General features: G+C 38.7%; 2 protein-coding genes and 1 long non-coding RNA gene across 4 annotated transcripts; all 3 read left to right on the top strand.

Moving 5' to 3' along the window:
• The first annotated feature begins 1,296 nt into the window (after nucleotides 1-1,296).
• LOC123977266 lies at nucleotides 1,297-1,782 on the top strand. Its single transcript, XR_006826617.1, has 3 exons — nucleotides 1,297-1,323; nucleotides 1,548-1,616; nucleotides 1,720-1,782. It is a non-coding gene; the product is annotated as an uncharacterized LOC123977266 (long non-coding RNA).
• A 2,585-nt stretch (nucleotides 1,783-4,367) lies between these two features.
• Nucleotides 4,368-6,498, top strand: LOC123977769 (fatty acid-binding protein, brain). The gene is made up of 4 exons (XM_046060730.1): nucleotides 4,368-4,449; nucleotides 4,623-4,795; nucleotides 5,282-5,383; nucleotides 6,221-6,498. The coding sequence occupies exons 1-4, from the start codon at nucleotides 4,377-4,379 to the stop codon at nucleotides 6,269-6,271; spliced, it is 399 nt and encodes a 132-aa protein (XP_045916686.1). The 5' UTR covers nucleotides 4,368-4,376; the 3' UTR covers nucleotides 6,272-6,498.
• Nucleotides 6,499-8,968: 2,470 nt separating this feature from the next.
• On the top strand, nucleotides 8,969-18,337 carry smpdl3a (sphingomyelin phosphodiesterase acid like 3A). 2 transcript variants are annotated; one of them, XM_046060728.1, is made up of 9 exons: nucleotides 8,969-9,164; nucleotides 9,903-10,116; nucleotides 12,599-12,743; nucleotides 13,287-13,383; nucleotides 13,664-13,827; nucleotides 13,991-14,171; nucleotides 15,178-15,302; nucleotides 15,876-16,115; nucleotides 16,345-18,337. In XM_046060728.1, the coding sequence occupies exons 1-9, from the start codon at nucleotides 9,074-9,076 to the stop codon at nucleotides 16,438-16,440; spliced, it is 1,353 nt and encodes a 450-aa protein (XP_045916684.1). In that variant the 5' UTR covers nucleotides 8,969-9,073; the 3' UTR covers nucleotides 16,441-18,337. The 2 variants fall into 2 exon arrangements, with proteins under 2 accessions (XP_045916684.1, XP_045916685.1); XM_046060729.1 differs by having other exon boundaries at nucleotides 15,876-18,337.
• The last annotated feature ends 3,634 nt before the right edge of the window (nucleotides 18,338-21,971 follow it).

Raw genomic sequence — 21,971 nt, 5'->3', positions numbered from 1 at the left:
GAACAATATACTGAAACATTACAATAATTATGATCACAGTGATGAAGTTAACTTTACTCTTGTTGTCTTTCTCTCACAATATCTCCATCTTCACCAGTGACTGAACATAAGGACACTGATAAGGTGACGTTAACCTGCTCTGTGTTGATACATGAACAGTGTGAACACACAGTGAAGTGGCTGTATGAGGGTAAAGATGTGGACAAAGATGACAAAGACATGAAGACATCACAGTCTGGCTGCTACGCCACTGTGTCTTTCCTGGATTCTCATTTTAGTTACAAATCAAATTCTAACTTGAAGTGTGAAGTGACAGATGGTTACTCTGGAAAAGTGCAGCTGTTCACCTTCAGCCCTCAGTCCTCAGGTGAGAAAACAAGTAAAAATATGATGAGCTGTTTAAAATCACTTCAAGTTAATTATAATAATTACCTAAAATATTAGTTTATTTATGGATTTAAAGTTTTAATATTAAATTACAAAACAAGTTTGTTGTGTTCATTTGTTCAGGTGAGGACAAAGTAACAACTTACAACAACATAGAAGCAGGTAACACTACTTTATTTATATAGCGCCAAATCACAACAACAGTTATCTCAGAGCGCTTTTCATGAAAGAGCAGGTCTAGACCGTACTAAACTTCCTTCATCATTAATTACAGACACTGTAAACACGAGGTGTTTTCTAACTGAACAGTTTCTTGGTTGTGTTATTTAATTTGTGCAAGTGACACAAACAACAACAACTAAATCAACAAGAACAACGGAAAACAGCTCAAAATCTGTTACAGCCACTAAAACAAACAATAATACTTCATCAAATTACAAAATTAAAAAGTCTTTGTCTCCCCCCAGATTAACTCTTTTTTTTATATTGTTTTTTGTTGTTGTTTATTTACTTACTTTCTGTAAAGACAAAACTGGCCATTGAGTATAACATTATAGAACAGAAAATAGGAAGTGATTAAGAAAATATTATAATATCTGTGAGGTTATGAAAGTATGTGAATCGTTGCTACTTTAGCTGCAGGATTTCAAACAGAACTGAACTGTGCAGTAAAAATCTTTTTAATGTTTTCAGAATTTCCAGATTGGACGAAGTTCGTGATTGTGGCTGTTGGTTTAGCAGCACTCTTAATAACTGTTGTTGCACTCATCAGATGGAAGAAAACTACAGGTGAGAGCAACCACAGAATCCACAGATAGAAGTTTTGATTAACCTGGATTTTGATTGTTAAGCTGCAGTCAACTCTCTTTTGTCTCTTCAGGAAAAAACAAACAAAATAATGAAAATACTGTGAGTCCAGAAAGCAGTCAGGACACGGTGAGACCTCACACTACACCCAGGACAAAGTTACACTCACTGTTTTTATATTTGTTGTTCAAAATGTAGCTCTATGAGACACACAGTGACTCTTGAATCTAAGTTCTTTCTGCAAGAGAAGAAGTGGGGAGTCTGATGATGCAGCTGGACTACACCAGAACAGACCAGAACACAATCAAGTCCACATGTTACTGAGCAGCCATTATGTTGTCTTCTCTGTGTAGGCTGATCCTGAAGATGGTGTTTCCTACGCCTCCATCAGCTACACCAGGAAGACCAACAGTAAAGGCCGGGTAAGCTGTCTGATTGGTTCTAGTGATGATGGCAGTGAATGAAAACACTTCTCTCATTTAATGTTGTGTGATTTATGTGTTGTGCTGTTTGTCTCTTTTCCAGGTTCTGGGTAAAGATGGTGATGATGAAGATGATGCAGTGACCTACATCACCGTGAAAGCTTCCTCAGGAAGGAGCTCTGGAGCCTCAGCTGATCCCAGCGACCTCTACGCCACCATCAACTAACCAAACCAATAAAAGACCACAGTGTAATTATAGCTTGTGTCAGTTTTTTTTATTTTTAACTTATACTGTGTTATGATAATCTTCAGGATTTATTGCTGTAAAAAGCATTTTTGTCCAGTAGAGGGTGCAGTAGTTTAATTAGTAGCAGTAACCAAATGGCTGCTTGAAATGTGACTGATCATAATATATGGTACATTTTGCTTGATGAACTTGTCAGTCTCTTTTATGTACTAGTGCTGTGTTGTAGTTAAAGTTGTATTTGTTTTTACTGTTATTTCTGTTTCACCTGTTGTTTGACATGCCGTCATTTTATCTATATCTATCTTTGTCACTGTTTAATACCAAAACATAAAAAATAAGCTAAAGTAATTAATGCAAACTAAGAGGAAGTGGGACAATGCTCATCCTGAGTGTGTCACAATTAATTCCAGATACTTCAGGTCAGTGTGAACTTTAAGGAAGCAACTAATTGCAGATTAAGTGCCTAAAGATATGTCCTTGGATCCAAATATAAACAAAATGGCAATTTTACTACCTACATCTAAGCATACTTTTTCATAAGGTAAGGGCTAATATAAAGTCAAGAAGCTTTTTTCTGTAAGCGTCCGTATTTAGATAGGTGCTTAATTAACAGTGGAGTTCATACATTTGTCCATATGGGGGAAAGTACTGAATAACGAACGAGAATGACTCTGTAATGTCAAGTCTTTTGATGTAATTAATGTATTTATTACACAATGATCGGCGCAACACGTTTCTATTTCTCACTAGAGGGTGGCGCCAGAGATCCTTCACAACATGTGGTGGCCAATGCCATCCACTCATGAGATTGTGGACTATTCTAAAACTGTGGGTGTAATACTGTGTGCTGCTGAAACTGCCCCAGTAGATGAGCTCATGTCCTAGAAGTTTCATATAGCCTACAGGACAAACTGCATGACATACATTAAAAAAATCAAACAGCAGTGTGTGGTGGGCAGAGTACGCAAATTAAGATCAAATCATGCTATTCAATCTAAATCTTAGGTAAAACTGAAGAATAAAGTAAAAGTACTTACTCTGAAGAAGGGCGTATTCCTGCTCTTGGGTAAGAACTACAGTGTTTGGGATTTTCATATTTTCAGATCCGATGAAGAAGGAGCAGAAGGGCTATTCGAATGAGAAGTAGTGAAAGCATTATAGAAAGGAGAAAATAAGGAGGGAAAATGGAAAAATATAGAAAAAGATAGAGAAGGAAGGAGTGAAATTAAAAATTATATTAGTGATATTTTATATGTTTATGTGCAAAGTACCTAAATCCCAGTGCACTATTGGGTGTATTTCAGAACTTAAACTACAGCTACCATATAAATAAGGTGAATAAAGCAAAAATATTTCTCTTTTATAAAAACACAGAGAAAGTACCTGAAATTTGTAATTAAGTTTGAGAAGATGTAATTTCCCCCTTCCCAATGCCTGCCTTTATCAGAAAGATATCTGACAGAAAACATTCATTGCCTCAAGAAAGTGAGCGACACTTGAGTGGCAGTTATTTGAGTTATTCCAGTAGATTTACTTTAACAGTGTGTCAAACTGAAGTTTGTCCTGACGATATGGCATTGACGATTTAAGGATTTTGTTGACAGCATCAGTTGTAACTTGCCTAATAGAAGGCAGAGTTTGCCTCTTTCAGTCGCCAGTGAGCAAAGCAAACTTCCTTCAGTACAACTCTTGAAGCAGATATGACACTAACATAAGTTTACTTTGTGTGAGGAGAACCTACACGCACATACTGTCTCACACTCATACACAAACGTTTACAGACAGTAATTAGTGAGTGTGTTGAGCATGAAGAAATTGCAGTTAGGGGGGTTTGTTAATGCAGTTCGGGACAAAGGGCTGTCAAACAAACTGATTCTGCTTCACTGATTCTCCCTACAGGACACATTCCAGGCAGAAGACGGCCTGTCTCTAACATAAGGCTAACAGGGATTAAGATGAGGAAAATAATTTAAACATCAATATGAATTATCTCCTAACACTTGATAACTTATTGAGACATCTTTACCACCAACTCTCCGAAGCCCATTTTCAGAAAAGATACTCTTTTTTTAGACGGGTGACAAACTATAAGCTTAGAGGGAACTTTGTGTTGTTTGTTTACCTTTGAGGTTTTACTACATTTTTTAAATCTATGTTCTTGGCCTTTACTCTCTGTTACTGTTAAAAGACTGCAATATGGCAAGCAGCAAGCACCACACTTTACCTCAACAAACCCAACTGACACCCATGAATGAGAGTAATTACATCATTAACCATACAAAATGGACTGATTTGTGTTTTTTTGTAGTCTAAGGGTCCATAAAACCATGACCCAATTTCAATATCCAATAACAGCTCAGAGAAAATCTGCTGAGCCAATGGGATGCATGGCACCACCCTCCTACATGCATAATAATAAGGTGTAGAATAATAACACAAGGGAGGAAACTTGCAAAAGCTGCAGCTTGCTCAGTGTGCTTTGGAGATTACTTCGCTCTCTCAAAACCTTCACCATGGTCGACGCCTTCTGTGCAACTTGGAAACTGGTTGACAGTGAGAATTTTGATGAGTACATGAAAGCACTTGGTGAGTAACATATTCTTTTTCTTTTTCTGTTTCATTTTTCTGTTTCATTTTTGTTTGTTATGTTTTGTTGAAGTTCACACACAAATGCTACAAACTAAGGCAGAAAAATGACTGTGCATCATGTGAAATGACAGGCCGCTAACAGCCATATTTTACCCCTGTTCCCTGATCAGGTGTGGGCTTTGCCACCAGGCAGGTTGGTAATGTGACCAAGCCGACTGTAATCATCAGCCAGGAGGGTGACAAGGTGGTGGTTCGCACCCAGAGCACCTTCAAAAACACAGAGATTTCCTTCAAGCTGGGAGAGGAGTTCGACGAAACCACCGCTGATGACAGGGTCTGCAAAGTAAGTTGACAGAAAAAGACTTTCTTGTTCTTAAATTCTTCTTATAATTCTGGTGGTTCATAAAAAGGTACAATAAATGTAAAAAGAGGAGATAAAACGCTGTGGTTACAAACAAATACAAGTATTTTTGATGCTTAAAACACCAGTCCAGTTCGGAGACAGCAGGAGTGCTTGAGGGGTTTCCAAGATCGGTCTAACCTGTGTTTCAAAAAATCCTAATTATGACATTAATAAAATATACAAGATTTCATTCTTGCCATTGTTCTCTCCCCGTGTGTAGAGTGGACAATAAGTTCAAATGTATGTTTTCCAAATGCAGTTCTGATTAAACATTAAGTTGGGTTGAGTTTGTTCGTTTGTTTCTGTTTGTGGGTCAGTGACAAGAATTGACATTTTGAGACCTCTAGAAATAAACCAGCATTTGGCAGCATCTTAATGCACTAATTTGTTCCGGCTCACCACATTATTCGCTTTTTGTTTCTTCAGTCCACAGTGACTATGGAGGGAGACAAGTTGGTCCACGTCCAGAAGTGGGACGGCAAAGAGACCAAGTTCGTCAGAGAAATCAAGGATGGCAAGATGTACATGGTAAGACGATTAGACCAAGATCACACATGTACGGTATATCATATTCCTGTCCTGACTTTATCAATAGTACATTTATTAACAAAGCAGAGAGGGACACTCAAACTATGAAAGGTTTATTGTGTAGTCACAAGGCCAAAACTGACAGTTGGTTAGCCCCTAATGAAGATACAGAAGATAACAACAAATTTGTTGTGCATTATTGTAATATAGTACTAAGAAATACATAGTTTAAAAATGTCCATGATGTTTCAGGAGTCAGTCTACTCAGAAAGCAAAGTAGCCCACAGTAGTTTCAATTGTCAGTACAATTTCACTGGAACAGACACACCTCTCACTATTGTGTGTGCTCTCAAACAACAAGTAAAATCCCAGAAAAGTGTTAAAATTGATGGTGTATCCAGAAAATATAATGTCAGTGAGTTATGAGCTTTGCTTTCTTCATCTTGAAAGGATATTATTACATATTATACATGATTCAGAAATCATTTGTGGTGTGTATGTGTGGGTGTGTAAAATGCCTGCAGCTTGTTTCTTTGGGCTCCTTGCAAAAAAACAAGAGCAATAAAAGTACAGATGCAAACACATTATAAACTGTTCCTTTATTGTCCTTCTGAAACTCAAAAAATGCAGAAAAGGATCTTTTTTGTTTTTATGATGAAAGAGCATGCCCTTGAATGCATTCACAGTCAAATTAGTAAATTACCAACCAGTCAGCTGCCAAGAGCTGCCTCACAAGTTTTGGCTGTGAAAATGATAAAAAAGTATATTTGTTGGCGAGTTGAGCGATTTGGGAACACTGAATTCCCCGTCATGGTAACTGTCTTCTCTCTCTTGCAGAATTTGACCTTTGAAGACGTCCATGCGGTGCGTAGCTATGAGAAGGCATGAGTGCTCCAACTGACAACATCAGAAACCGGCCAAGAAGTGTTGATTTTCTAATAATTATTGACTGTATGCTTCTCTTTGCACTTCATCCTCAGCATGTACACAGCCTGCAGGCTGCACATGTTTTGTAAGATTTTGTTTTTTTTTTATATGAAAACATTTCTGTCTTGTTGGATGGATCATCTTTGCAACCCTGTGTGAAACATGAAATAAAAAACACAGAGACTAAATGTTTGTCTATTCTCTAATATATTTATATTGTGTTATAACAGTTCCATCATTCAGTATGCTTCAGACATCGAATCCCTCTCGGCTCCAAACCTTGACCTCTGACCTTGTAGGAGGCATATTATTCCTTAAATGCATAATAAAATAATAGATTACAGTCTCAGATTACAGACTGAGCAAGTAAAGAGCATTTCTGATAATCAGGAGAGACAATTTGCTTAAAATACAACTATTTCTCACCCCAGCTTCAAATCCTGGTGGCGTAATGAAACAGATGCTTCGACAGTACATTTATTGAAGTACTGTTCTTAAGTTACGGGGTCAGTTCACCCAAACATATTTTAACACCTACCTTATGTGGTATCTAGCAATGCAAATCGTTGAAGTTTTAACTGTCCAGGTTTCGAGATATTCAACAGCAGTCGCGCTCTTTCTAGGAACAGGGCCCCTAATTCACAGGGTGAACCACAGAGCTCGCTGTCAACAGTTTTCACTGAAACTACTTTATACCAAAGAAATAGTCCCTATTGATTCTATCGATTTCATTTTTTTTAAAGCTGTGTCAAGATAAATTTGAGGGGTCACGTGATAATTAAACAGACAGGAAAGAAAAGAAGATTTATGTTACACACAATTATTTTTTGTGCGTGTGTGATTTGTTTGTCCCTTTTTTTGTTAAAACTGGATAGCTTAACCTCTTTGGCCCTCTGCAAATCCTTAAATTTAGACAATTCAATGGTTGAACTGAACTCATGCTCACACTATAAGCTATCACCTGTGATGATGGGGTCATATGTAGACTTGGCCTCAGGAATGTAGCACAAAATTCTGGACCCTTTACATAGGCATTCTCTATGGGCCCCTATCCACATCCTTTGTCTTTGTGTGCGCCCACCGCCCAGTCCTACATCCCAGCTTGGCCACATATGAAGGCGTCATAAACCAAAAATGTTGTGAACAATTGTTCTACTAAAAACTACTGAGTTTTTTCTACTGGCCCCACACTAGAGCATTATTGGAACGTTTTTGGGACCAAATGGCCCCTCTCGACAATCGCAGGGTGTCCCCGATCCGAGGCTGGTCTGATAACAGATTATCCGACAAAATGATCCTATAGAGTGACGGTCTTACAGGCATACTCATAATGTCACAGACTGGACTGGAGTTGATTATTTCCTGTAGTGTGAAAAGAACAGCGATGGAATATTGAGCAGAAGCAGCCAATGAGAATGTGCCGATTCAGTGTTCTCAGTCAAGAGTTCATCCAAAGTTTTATTTTCTTTTGTGTTTGTTTTTCTGAGCAAAACACAGCACACGCAACCAGCTGATGACAATAGTCTGCCTCCATATTTGTTTATTTCTGAAGTCACGTTTGATCACGCAAGCTTCCAAGTCTCTTGAATCATCATTCTGAAATTGTTCAGTAACTTCAACACCAAGTTTGTGGTTCTCTTAGTTTTGACTAAATTGTCTGGTGTGCAGGTTGTTTCGATTAAAATATTAAAAATCTGTAAAATCTGTTGTTATGTCTGCGGTATGTTTGCTTCACCACATTAATCGGATTACTCTTGGATGGATATGGAGTATAGACCTGCTACAAGTTCTGCTACACATTTTACAGATTATCATCACAAAGGATGTAGTTTCTCTGCTCAGAGAGAAAGCTTTCCAGTCAGCATCACAAAGAGAAGAGAGCCTGCAGCGAACAATGGGCCTCTCTGTCTGTCACACACACACACACACTCAGGCTTTGTTACATACATGAATGTAAACCAAGAAGTAAAAGTCTTTCTGGTGTAACAAACTGAAATAACTCAAGATGTTGGAGTTTTCTAATAATCAAGAGTAGGCCTACCATATCAATTCATTACTGGGCAGTATTCAGATAATTTACTTAAGTAAAAGTAGCAATATCCCACTGTAATATACTCAATTACATTTAAAAGCCATGCATTGGAAACATACATTGGGTACAACTATTTAACTGTTATCAGCAAATCTACTGAAAGCATCAAACATGAAAGTACTTGATAGAGAATAATGGCTCATGTGGCTGTTAAACTATCACATGTTTTAGAATATTATAACAATGTATAAGCAGCACTACTGTTGTTATACTACTGTTGTTATACTGTTGTTGAGCTAATTCTAACAATTATATATTTGGCTGGGTAGTTAAATCTGTTACAATGCATCCTATTTCACAAGATCATAAAATTGGATGCATGTGGTGGAGTTAAAAGCACAATATTTGGGACCCGAATGTTATTGTAGAGTAATGTTCAGGTACCATGATGTTGTACTTGTGCAGAGTAGCCTGGGCTACGTCTCTCTAGTTGCATCACATCACTGAATGTTCAGCTTGGACCATGCACAAGGACAAACCCTGCAGACTTTATGTTTTCACTTTCATAAGTTCCTCTCCTCCCCCTGAGCTCCAAAACACAGTGAATCACGTGACCAGTCCACCACTGTACTTCCTGTTTACTTCAGAGAAGAGTGACCTTCCGTAATTAGCTGCTTTTGTTTATATATAGGCTATGTGGTACACCTTACTGTCGTTTTTTTAATACGAACATGTTACATCTTTTGTGTTTTGTGCTGCTGTTGTTCGGCGCAGCCCCGCTTGCGGCTGCACCCACTGGAAGCAGCTACCTGCCGGACACAGGTGAGTGGAAACCCCGGGACTTCGTTACTAATAAGACATCAGTTGTGTCTCTATCCACAGAACTACAGAGGCTTAAATATAAAGCATGAATTAATTCTTGTGGTTGATCTTCTAAACTTCACTGAGCGGGATTAGCATTATGAAACGTATGATGTTGCGAGTTTTGTGAATCAGCTAAATTAAAAAAGGCGAAATTCGGTTAAATGTAAAGCTGCTTGGTAGATGTCATGCACGCCGAATTTACCGTAAGACATTGTGGATTTATAATAAGTATAACATGTTGCTGTAAAAGTTACATTTGGTTTGCAGTTAATCAAAAACGTAAGAATTAACAGATTTGTAAACGGAGTTAGGCGAGAGACGTCTATCCAGACAACCACACACTCCCACATGCAATCTATTTGGGCTACAGTTGTTTACGTTTTTTACTTTAATCGTAAAACAGGTTTGGAGTTTTGTCTTGTAAGCTACCATAAAATAAGACTTACATAATAATAAAACTGTCTTATAATAGCCTATCACCCCACAACAAGCAAGCAAAAAATGTGAATATAACAGTATTATAATAAATGCATAAACCCTTATATTTAATAAGCAAATAATTTCATATCATCATAGACGTTGTTTGATGTGAAATACCTATAATTCCTCTAAATGTGCAGATGGCCACATTTGCACAGATAGGCCTACATTTAAAGGTAGTTGTTCTTCTTATTCACTTTTCCTCCATTGATCCAGGCAGGTTCTGGCACATCACAGACCTCCACCTGGACCCCACCTACCACCTGGCCCCAGACCCCACCAAGGTTTGCTTCTCCTCCAAAGGAGTCCCCGCCACCCACGCCGGCCTATATGGGGACTTCCTGTGTGACTCTCCCTACCGCCTCATCCAGTCAGCCTTCACTCACATGGCACCGCTCACACAGCCACAGGACTTCATCATATGGACCGGGTCAGTACACCAATGACGGAGAGGTGGATGTTATCATATGACTGCTTGTTTCTTCTTCTTGCCGGTATTGAAAAACTAGGGCTGAACACTGAATATTTTTGAAGTTTGCTGGATAAAACCAAAGAGCAGCTTATTAAAACAATAGCTGTGCTTTTACAGTAGTTTCATATCCTCGTGTGCCTTGTGTATTTCTGCGTGTGTGTTTTTCTGTAATTTAATGTGAGAGCCAAACCACTTTGAGACTTGAAGACTAAGGATGTTTCTGTGAAGTGAAGTCACTCTGGATGGTCCACACTTCCTCCAGGGTGTGTTTTTTTTTTCTTCCCCACAGGATGCATTGTAATAACTTTAATGAACCTCTGGCTTTTTATCTCCCACCGTCATGTTGTGGTTTATTTCACAAATACCTGCAAAACTTAATGACCTCAGCTATACGCGTGTTTAACCCTAATAATAATAATAATAATAATCTCTGATGGAGCTGTCGGTGGCCAAATTGCATTGTAATTGTAATATGGGTTTTTACTCTTTGATTGTGTCAGCCCAGACTCAGACACATATCAGAGATAGTTAAAGACTTGAGGGTGTGTCTTTTTGTCTGTTTGTCTGTGTGTGCGTGTGTGTGTGTGTGTGTGTGTGTGAGAGAGAGAGAGAGAGAGAGAGAGAGCTTTAATGTGTCAGCAAGCAGCAGTGTCACTTCCTCCTGTTATATGCGGTCCCTGCTGTATATAAAAACCCACAATTTCCCTTTACTTTATGAACTCCCTTGTGGTTTTTGGGGTAAGCTCCCAGTGGACCCTATTTATCAAATGTCCCAAAAACTGAATGTCGTCTTAACTTGTTAAAAAAAAAGCACAATCTTAGCTCTTAGTGGGAGTAGGGCTGATACTAACAATTATTTTATTCTATCAGTTCTCAGCTGGTTACTATAATTAGAGATGGAGAGGGAACAGACAGACAGTGAACAATATATTTAAAGGCACTGAATATAAAGGCCCATTCGAGCACTGAAGCACCACACCAAGAGTTATCTCGCCATGAAAAGTAGCTCTGCTCTGCATTCTCTGAGGGAACTGGAAACTAATGTTCACTACACTGTGATAATGACAGAGAGCACAGTTGTAAGCATCAGTCACAACAGCAGTAGCTCCATACAGCTCTTCATTAATCAGCAGCTAATCAGCTAAGCCAGGAATTCATAGGCTTATTAAACATGCTTAAGTGGCCTTGCCACTTAATCCTCTACCCCAGGGAGTCTTTTCCAAGTTTTAAGTTACTGTGCAAGCAGATTTTTTGCTTTATTCTATTGTTTTTGGGCTTTGTAGCATGAGTTTGCCTTTTCACCTAAAGGGGAATCCATTGTTTCAGTGGAATTCATGTTATTACTGGAACATACAGCTGAGTACAGCTCTGCTGAGCCAATCATGTTTGGAAAAAACAGTCAACAACTACAATTTGAATTAGTGTTGCAAAATAGGTGATTTCCTCGATTTCTACTAGTAGTGCTGACTGGTGGGGGAGTAACTTAGCTTATCAGAGTTCCTTTATGACTTTATCACTTTCTGCAGTTATTTTACATTTTAGAGTCATGCTTAATTATCTTTCCTGGGAGTCTTTTACTTCCATCTACAGGACATGTTGAGTTTGATGTAACAGCGTGCAAACATTGCATGCTTTCTCGTTCTTAAAGCATAACTTAGGTTTATTACTTATTTTCATACTTTACTGTCATTTCTGTCATGTACTCACCAAGTGAATTTCTGCAATGTGGCAATAGAGTTGCATTGCTATAACAAAGTCTGCCGGGGGAAAGAAACTTGAGGAGTCAGACAATCAGACCGGGAGTAACCAGCCAACTGTTAAGATTATCTAGACAACTTTACTTTAGGATATTAAAGAATGTTAGTGCACCTGAAATGTTGGTATTAACTGGAAACAGGAACAGGAAGTCTGTTTGCACACAGCTATGCTAAGTATGTTACTAAAAGGTGAATCAGGAACTGCTTGATCTGTAAAATGAACAGGACAGTAGGGAGTAAAACAATGCAGTGTCAATATAACAAAACTACAAAAATAAGATAAAGATTGTCATAAACTTTGATAATCCTTTGAGTAGCACATTGTTTCCATCCTCTTTTTGCACATTTTTTCTTTTCTTGTCATATCAACATTTTTGGTGGTTGAAAAAACATAGATTCAAATAAAGTCGGGAAACCCCAGAAAACAACAACAGCTGTTCCAGATCTTCATGTGACTGGAGATTCAGTTACTGAAAGTGTATAGAAATGCATTGTGGAAAAAGAACTGAGCAGATTGCCACTATGAATGATATTTACTTGCACTAGTCAAAACCATTTATGCAAAGTACTCATGTGTCTAAAGGCATTAAAATAAACATGTACGGTATTCATACTCTTCAGCTTCTCTGTGGCTCATTTGACCTGGATTAATGATAGTGGATATTATTTTCCCTCCCTACCAGTGACAGTCCTCCTCACGTCCCCGCAGACGAGCTCTCTACAGACTTAGTGATCCAGGTGATCAGTAATATGACCCAGACCATCAGACAACACTTCCCCAACCTGACAGTCTATCCTGCCCTGGGAAACCACGACTACTGGCCTCAGGTAACTTTATAAGGACGGCAAGCAGTGTCTCAGGCTTTGCTCTGAGGGGGAAAAAAGATGATGTTTACAGGACAAATGATTGTTGTTGAGAAGAAAGTGTAGCCCTGTCATCACTCAGCAGGAGTATCAAGCTTTTCACTCTGTACTCTTGGCTTTTACAGAAGTAACTGAGGGAGGGAAACTTTTCTGATTCACAGACTCAAATCAGTTTGACTCATTTAGGTGGTTGGGTAATATTTTGTGCCAGTATAAATGAATATGCTTTAATTTTCATGGCACATGCTTAAAATATATATGTGATTGTTGTGTTTTGTGTTTGTTCAGGTAGAAAAGCCTATAAAGGCAGCATTTGATTATATGATACAAATTAGGGATAGTGGATGATACCCCCTGACCTCAGCATCATGTCTGAACCAAAACGACATTTTGTTTTCATGACAAGCCATTATTTGTAAGCTCGAGGAAGAGACTGCATTTTACGTTTGTAATGACATGTTGCCATATAACATGCTGCTACATAACAAATTGTATTTTTTTTCTCAGGACCAGATGCCAGCCTCCACTAACGCCATCTATAAAGCTGTTGCCCAGTTGTGGAAACCCTGGTTGGACACTGAAGCTCTGCTCACACTCTCACAAGGTGACATGTTAGTACTTTAGTTACTGTGAGGTTCCTTCTTTGAAATGATTGCAGTTTAATCCACCAGACCTTGGATTTACTATAACTGCTATATCGTCTCTACATTTTGACTATTTCCGTCTGTGCAGCTACTGTAATCTAATCTAATCTGATGTTTTCAAAAAGGTGACTGACAGTTGTTATTCTAAAATCACATGAAAGACAGGACATGTATCTCTGGTCTTTTCTAGCATCAAGTAAACGCTGGGCTTTATTTTGGGCTTTGTCTTTCTTCCCGCAGGTGGTTTTTACTCCCAGCTGGTAAAGCCTGGTTTGCGGGTGCTCAGCCTGAACACTATCCTCTACTACGGTCCTAATAAAGTCACAAGAAACATGACAGACCCTGCTGGACAGTTCGAGTGGCTGGAGAAAACTCTGGACAAAGCTGCACAGAGTCTGGAAAAGGTCTAACATTTTCTGTCTTTTTATCTTGAAGCCTGACGTTTGACCTCTTTTACGGTGCTGCATATGTTAAAACCATGGCTTATTTTTTTTTAAACCTGACAATTTTACTTCTGTTTGCACTTGAAGAGGTGGGATTTAGATGTTACTTTACTTCTTGCTCTAGGTGTACATTATTGCCCATGTACCAGTGGGGTACCTGCCCTTTGCCAGAAACACCACTGCTGTTGGAGAGAGCTACAACGAGAGGCTGGTCGCCATCTTCAGGGAATACAGTCATGTCATTGCGGGACATTTCTATGGCCACACCCACCGAGACAGCATCATGGTGCTGTTGGACCAACAAGGTACAAATATGTGGTTAAACCTCCTATTTATTCCTATTATTGAAGTTGACTTGGATCCTGTAAGGGTGACCTTGGCTTTACCACACATATTGACAAAACGCTTTTAAAAGTAGACATAACTTAATTTTGCAATTGCATTTATAGTAATTTGGATGGTGATGGTAAAGGATTCAAAGTCTCAAAATACCTGGAAAGTGCTTGAATTTACTCTTAAGAAGCTGACATACCCTGGACAAAACTATGATATTCATTCTATTGAGAGAAAAACTGTATGTTATCATATTTTCTTTAAAGCACTGATAATCTTTACCTTCTGATAATGAATCACAGATTAAATCAACTTAATAGTGGGCCAATGTAACTGTGGCTACTATCAAATCAGCTTGCTCAGCTCTTCCCTGAAGCTACACAGGGACTCCGTCAGCAGAAGCTGTTTGCATAGTTATTAGTGTGTGTAAGCAAAGATGTAACACAAATTAAACACATGACACAGATGTACACATTATTCTGGATTTAGATCTTCAGTTTATTGTTCATCTATTCATCACTGAGTTTTAAATAAAAAAAAGCTTTTTGATTGTGTCAAAAGAAGTTGCAAGGCAAGTTTGTTTGTATAGAACAATTCAACAACAAGGCAAGGCAGAAACAAGCTGAGCTGTGCTTATGGTATCCACCAGAAGAGTTTCAGTAATAGACATTTTAAAAACCAGAGTGCACCTTCTTTAACAAGCTGTTTCTGTACAAGTAGTCTGTTAAGTACACAAAGATTATCTGTCCCCATTTTTGCTGTTAAAGAAGGCTGGAAACTAGTCAAGTGCAGATTACTTTTTTCTTGGTGTCGGCATCCGGTATGACTGCAGCTTTGAGAAATTGTAGGAAACGTCCAGTCAATCACAGACAAATCAGCTGTTTTTAAAATAAGCTGTTTGGAAAAGACTTACAACCTGAACGCATTCATTATTTTGTGCAACTGAATTATTTGTATTTGTGTTTCTTTCTTCTGTAGGTAAACCAGTAAATTCTCTTTTTGTGTCACCGGCTGTTACACCAATCAAACATGTTTTGGAGCCCTACTCTAACAACCCAGCTTTCCGCATGTACTTGTACAAAAACAAGGACTACACCATGTTGGTAAGAAGCTCTGTGCTGCACAACCAGCTCACTTTAGCATTAAGGTGTAAAACAAATATAAATTACAGACAAAAGTTTGTGAACACTGAATCATAATAATCTCATCGATAAATACCTTTCTGAAATGCATATCTCACATATAGTGAAACATAAAGCATGTTATAATCTTGAAATCCCACCTGGCAAATTAAAAAGATACATTTGGTCTGACATGTTTGACAAATCTGGAGTTTTATAATTGATGTGGACCTGCTCTTTGGGAAGGCCTCTAGTAAGATCCCTGATTCTTATTTTGTAATGAAACCTTAAAAAAAAAAAAAAAAGAGTTTGAAAAGATACATATGCTTAGCAACCATATTGATAAATTCAGGTCAAACTAAAAATGTCCTGTACTAAAAGACCTACTCTAAGCTTTATCTCCATCAAAGACACAAGAAAGAAGTCCCTTTTGATGATTAATCACGGTGACAATCAGCGCACAAAAACAGTTTCTGGCATTCAAAAAGACTCAAAGAGGTTTTTCTTTCTCCCCTCTCTCTCTCCCCCTTTTGGTGCTTTTCTCTCCCTCTGAAGGATATCTGGCAGTACTATTTGAATCTGACGGAAGCCAACGAGAAACAAAGATCTGACTGGAGGCTTGAATACATCATGACTGAGGCTTTTGGACTAACTGACCTGCAGCCACAAAGCCTGCTCCAGCTGGGCCTGAGCTTCAGGTTGCCGCAGACCAAAGCCTTTGACAAGTATTTCAGTCACTACATGGTCAGCTATAACAGCAGCATCATCTGTGAAGGACACTGTAAGGTCAGCCAGGTGTGTGCTGTGCTCTACCTGGACCAGCTGTCCTACTCCAAATGTATCGCAAAGGGAGAATGGTAGCACTTGAAAGCGGATCCAAAATTAAGGATTGTGAAGGGATTTGTCTCAGAAATGACATCTAGTTTCTGATTTTTTTCTAATTTGATGGAATCATGAAAAAGGGTATGCCATGCACTGCTTATGCTGATCCCTAATATTAATACAACTATTTTACATTCCTCAGGTGACATTGGATTGGAGAAAAGACTTTATGACAAGGAAAGTTATCTGCTGTAGATGTGGTCCGGAATACACATTGAAGAACTTCAAAGTAAATTAGATCGGTATTTTAATAAATTGAGTGTTGAGTTGCAGCACTCAAAGTATAAAAAGTCCTGTAAGGCCCCGTTCGGACAGAAAGCGTTTTGCAGGTTTCAAAAACGTGAGACCTTTTCTGGTTGAATTCGGAAAAGAGCAGTGCGCTGCGTTTTTTTTTTTTTTCATTGTTGCTAGGCGAGTCAGCTGTCCTGTCAGTCTAATCAAAGATTATAGCGCCAGCAATCTGTAACTTTGGTAGGGTTTTCTGCTAAGTAATAACTGTCATATTAGCAGAAACTTGATCACAAATCACAGGTCTGTGTCTTTTGTTGCTAAAAACATCTAGACAAACTGATGGCGCCTGCTCTGGCGTTATTTGAGGGTGAGAGGTGTACAAACATGCAGGAGATCCGTGTGGGTACATGAGAACCTCAGAAAGAGGAGACACCGCTGGTAGTTCCACCAGCTGGTCCAGTAGCTTCATCTTAATGATGGTCAGTTTAAAGCTCATTTTAGGTTGACTCAGGGACAGTTTGTAGCAGTCTCCAGACAATCCAAGCAACTGTAAACTTACGTCACCACAACTATGGACCCGTCTCTCCATTCATTAGTTTGGACAATGGAGAAAAAAAAGCCGTCGGGCGCTTTTCTGCTTAGAGTCAAATTTTTCAACTCCGTGCGCTCTGAGCGTTCTTTCGAAAACTCGAGGGCGCCCAGGGCGCATGAACAGGGTGCAGAACGCTTGCTGCCAATAAAATACAATTTAAAAACAGGCATCTCTCACTGCAAAAAACACATTCTGTCTGATCTGGGCCTAACTCAGGTGCCTTATCTCCGGTGTCACATTTAGTTTTTGATTTTTAATGATTGTTTTAAAAATATATATTTTTGCTAAATGACGGAATAATGAAAAAAGGGATTGCCATGCACTGCTTCTGCTGATCCCTAATATTAATACAACTATTTTACATTCCTCAGGTGACATTTGATTAGAGATAAGACTTTATGACAAGGAAAGTTATCTACTCTAGATGTGGGCCAGAATAGATTTTGAAGAACTTCAAAGTAAATTAGTAGTTGAATTTAGCAAAAATATCTAACTCGTCTCCTTCTCAGTTTTGACAGTGGTGTAGACGTTATAAGGGAAATCACTGAGGCGTGATAGCTTTTAGCTGGATTCACCTCATAAAAAAAGAGGAAGGTGTTCCACAGAATGTGTTAAAGCTCCTCAGTCCATCACATCTTTATTCCCTGTATCCAAACTTGCACTAATAGATTAAGCCTAATCTTTGAAATGATCTAATTGAGAAGGATTTAAAGCAGATCCTTTAGATTTGATTGGATCGCTGAAACGTGTGCAAGGCTTCATGAATACAGCACAACACAGAACGGTAGAGGGCTGTTGAACTCCACCCACGCCTCTCACACACATTAGATCAGAGGGAGGAGGGGGTTCTTGGAGGAGTTTTTGTCTACTGATACTAATATTTATCTGCGAGCTACAGCACAACTGTGGTTTTATATGATATTCCACATTTTATAAGAAGAGAGGGATTTTGATCTTTGAATACTATAAGGAATAACACCATGAGATGAACAATTAACATACATGTTGGGACACAGCTTTAGAAAACATATTAATTATTTAATTCTGCGTCACACTAGAGCTTCTGACAAATGTTGCTCATCAATATTGTATACAAGTGTGAAATGTGTACAGTGAAATCACCAGAAACATGTTTAATATGTGGATGTATAATAGCGATTTTCTGTTACAAATGAAACAATGAGACATGTTACCAGTGCTGTTGCATAAAAATGAAATATGAATGATGAACATAATTGTGTTACATATCACAGAGTATATTGGTTCAAATTTTTCATTTTATTTTTCTACTAAATAAAGATCTTTAATCAAAGACCATGTTAAAACATGCAGGTTATTATTGCTACTGTTGTCTCTGTGTGTTACAGGAACTTAACTGCAGGGTTGTAAGAGTTGCTAACTTGAAAGGCACAGCAAAAACTTGTGCGGGCTAGTTTGTCTCTGCAGGGGAGTCAAAGGAACAGCGACTAACCTCATCTGACCCTCTGACTTCAACTTCACTCCCTCCCACCATTAGCCCCCTGATATTATTCTTCTCCTGTTCAAACTTTCCAGAAACCCCTCTTGTTTCTCAGCCACCACCTCAAGCATTTGCCCCTCTCCTCTTCCCCTCCACCCAACTCCTTTGTCCCTTTCCTTCCCTGCCCAAACGTTCATTACACCTCTCTTAAAGCTCCACTGGCAGCTTTGTGATGTAAAAATGCACCAACCCAAATGACCCAAAAGTTGGGCTGCAACAGAAATGAGGCAAATGATAGACGTGCCATATTTAGCCATAGTTTGCTTAAATTAAATGTTTGCAAAAGTACAAGCTCTTGGTAGAAATGTTTACTAGAACATTGGTTCCCAAACTTGGGGTAAGGACCCACACAATGGGTTGCTAACAAGATAAAGCAGCAGTTTCTTTTCAGATGTGTTTCACTGTTGCTATTTATTGTGAATGACTGGATCATTTGATCTCTTCAGACTCCTAAAGGTTATTCAAAAACACCAAACTAAGATGGAAGAATCATTTTTTGGTTAAAATGGTCACAAACCGATTATTATGTAACATGTCTCACAAAAACCCTCTTTTTAAGAGGTCAAAGAGCCAAAGAGTGTTGTGAACCACTGTCCTTGAGAAGAAGTGATGAAAAAACTGAAATCCAGAGAAATCTTCACTTAATAAAATAAAAACACTTGTTAAAGAAATCGGCATTAACTCGACATAAAAACTCCTCACAGTTAAAAGGTTTTCAGGAAGTGTGATGATAATTTATATAGCTTTATATACATACATCTCTCAGAACTTCAGAGAAAAGCGCTAGAGTTTCCTTCAGAGCCTCGAGCAGTGAATCTGTACTTTGGGTGCGTGTTTGTTAAAATCTTTCCCCTCATGTGCCTCCACTGCCATTATTATTCCCTCCACTCAGTGCCTGACAGAACGTAGCCGTGGAGACAGAGTTAGTGGCGATGCATGGCGAAGGAGAAGACTCCATTGCCAAGGTAACGGCAGTAGAGCTCCCAGTCCTCTGAATCTGAGGTCACTGTTTGCTGCTATTATTTAACCACTGACCTGCCAGTCAGAAACCGTGAAAAAAGGTGTGTGTGTGTGTGTGTGTGTTCATCTTGACCACAGCTCCTCTGGGTTTTAGAATTGACATTGATTTCAACTTGTGCAATGTCTAGAACGGAGTAAAACTTTTCCACCAAACTCCATTCAAATGCCAAGCACTTTCATATGTAATGTTAAGCAGTTTTTAAAAAGGTTTTAAGTTGCAAGAAACTCCTGCACACTGTCTAAGTAGAAAAAATATATTTTTATAAGCTGGCAACATTTCAGTGCTAGAAATTTATCATGCAAAAACTGATGCCTGAAAAAAAGGTCAAACACCAAAAGATTGCCAGCTTTTAGATATACTTTTTGCAAGGTATGTGCAGAGTTTTTATTTCAACTTTTGATGTACTTGTCTTCCTCCGACACACCTGTCTCACATGGAGGTGCGAGGTAAAGGTTTTACCATTGTTCTTTATTATATATACAGTACACAGTAAGATAATACTTATCTCAAAGAGAGTTTGTTCCATCTGCTCAACGACTAACATGCTGGCTTGTAAGGTTTTACTGGTGACAAACAGTAGCCTACCTTGGCGGTTTTTATTTTTTACCATTTTAAATCAATAGTAGATTACATTTAACTTTTCTGACTAAAAGACTACTTAATGTCAAAGAGAAAACAGATCTCTGCAAAGTGATCTCAATTCATTACAAATATACAAAATAAATGTTTGTACAAATCCTCAGTGGTGCAGCCAATCTATTTTAAAAGTCACTTAATTTGTTAATTAAATTGACATCACCTGTTTGCAGATAATGTAATGGTCAAATTGGTTTACATACTTGTGTAAGATCATGAAAAAATGACTAAAAGAGAGGAGACTGAGTGGCTGAACACGTTTAGAAACATTATTATCAGCTGGTTGGCTGACTGTCTGTCTTTCTAAATGACTGTCTGAATGGCCGGCTCTCTGTTTGGCTGACTGACCCACATGTTCAGGTTTGCATACATTTCTGCTTTTGTTCCAGTTGACTGGCTGGCTGTCTGTCTGGCTGACTGTTGGAGCCCCACAACCATTTAATCTGAGGATTACTGTCAGGACAGTATAGCCATCCAACTGCCCTCTCCTGGGGAGCTGGAATCCGTGTGTGTACCATTACCCTTCAGGCTTTCAGCTCACATAATCCCTTTTAACATCTTCAAGTTTTAAACACTGTCCTTCTCTTCAGTCCTAATAGCCAGTGGTCTCTCATTTAATTTGTTTCATTTCTGCAGTCTTAGAGGTAGACACTTTACCTCCTAACTACTGAAGTCCATCTAGTGTCCTTACCTGCCACTCATCACTGTATCTCTCAGTTATTCCGGAGGATGAAGAGAGAGATATGAGAATATATTATATTCATGAAATGTCTCCCTGTCTGCCTATGAATTTAGTAGCTATTAAGGAAGAAACCCCACCTCGCAAGAATGTCTCGATCCAGACTAGAAGTTGGAATTAACGGTTTAAAGCACCAGAGCTACTTTGGACCTCTCATGAACTTTTGCTAATTAGATGGAGGCACATCACTTCTTTGTGTATCCACTATGTTAGGGACCCAGAAAGCATTGCAGGTCAAAACATTACTGGATGTTGAGGGTAAACTTAGACACATTTGTCTGAAAAGTCCGATTTGTTTAGGTTAGATTGTCATGATTCAATCCACATATGAACAGTAGACCCTCGCCCTATTAACTATTTCTCCATTTGCACACTTGCATGAAGTGTTTGCCAGAAAAAGGGCTATTCTGAACCAGTTCACGTGGAGTGGAAATGTACAATAAAGCCTTCCAACAGTGAGCTACGAAGACTATTACCCCTGAGCAGAAGTGTGGCTGCTGGATAGTAAATGAAACGTAAAATTAAGCTCTGTGTTACCCAGGTTTCCTTACATGGCTTTTCTGTTGGTTTATGATCAAGTTAAGTAAAAGGAACAATCAATTTGTCTCTTACATTTATTTGAATTGCATCCTACAAGGAACAGCCATTTTGATACTGTCTATTTTAGCATCAGTCATGTTGATGGATCTTTTCTGGTTATGGTGCAGTGTGGTGAGTTTATCACACAGTTACCGTGTTTATTAGAAATTTAAGGAAAGGCCTCGAGTGTTGTTGCATTAATCCAGACACCAGCAAGTTTTGAGCGTCTTTTAACCTCACATGCAGGTCAGCAATGACCCCAGATGACCTCCTCCTTCTGGACCTTGACTAATCCTTTTGTGTAAAACTGCTCTTGTCTCGTCTGGATTGAACTAAAAGTGATTAGTGCAGTTTGTTGCTGAGTCACCTTTGCACTTGTGTCTGCCTACAACTACAGCAACATGTAACATTTTCAATTACAAAAGCAATTTGACTTCATATGCAGGCATAAT

Source organism: Micropterus dolomieu, linkage group LG10 (assembly GCF_021292245.1).
Source record: "Micropterus dolomieu isolate WLL.071019.BEF.003 ecotype Adirondacks linkage group LG10, ASM2129224v1, whole genome shotgun sequence".
Taxonomy (NCBI): Eukaryota; Metazoa; Chordata; class Actinopteri; order Centrarchiformes; family Centrarchidae; genus Micropterus; species Micropterus dolomieu.
The sequence above is the reverse complement of the archived record's forward strand: the minus strand, read 5'-3'. Positions and strand labels throughout refer to the sequence as shown.

What these genes read in the sequence shown, in the direction of transcription:
- LOC123977769 (XM_046060730.1), top strand. Translation starts at nt 4,377, where the DNA reads ATGGTCGACGCCTTCTGTGCAACTTGGAAACTGGTTGACAGTGAGAAT. An exon ending in TGAGTACATGAAAGCACTTG is followed by an intron (nt 4,450 to 4,622) that starts GTGAGTAACATA and finishes TTCCCTGATCAG; the next exon opens with GTGTGGGCTTTGCCACCAGG. An exon ending in AGGATGGCAAGATGTACATG is followed by an intron (nt 5,384 to 6,220) that starts GTAAGACGATTA and finishes TCTCTCTTGCAG; the next exon opens with AATTTGACCTTTGAAGACGT.
- smpdl3a (XM_046060728.1), top strand. Translation starts at nt 9,074, where the DNA reads ATGTTACATCTTTTGTGTTTTGTGCTGCTGTTGTTCGGCGCAGCCCCG. An exon ending in CTGCACAGAGTCTGGAAAAG is followed by an intron (nt 13,828 to 13,990) that starts GTCTAACATTTT and finishes TTCTTGCTCTAG; the next exon opens with GTGTACATTATTGCCCATGT. An exon ending in ACAAGGACTACACCATGTTG is followed by an intron (nt 15,303 to 15,875) that starts GTAAGAAGCTCT and finishes CTCCCTCTGAAG; the next exon opens with GATATCTGGCAGTACTATTT.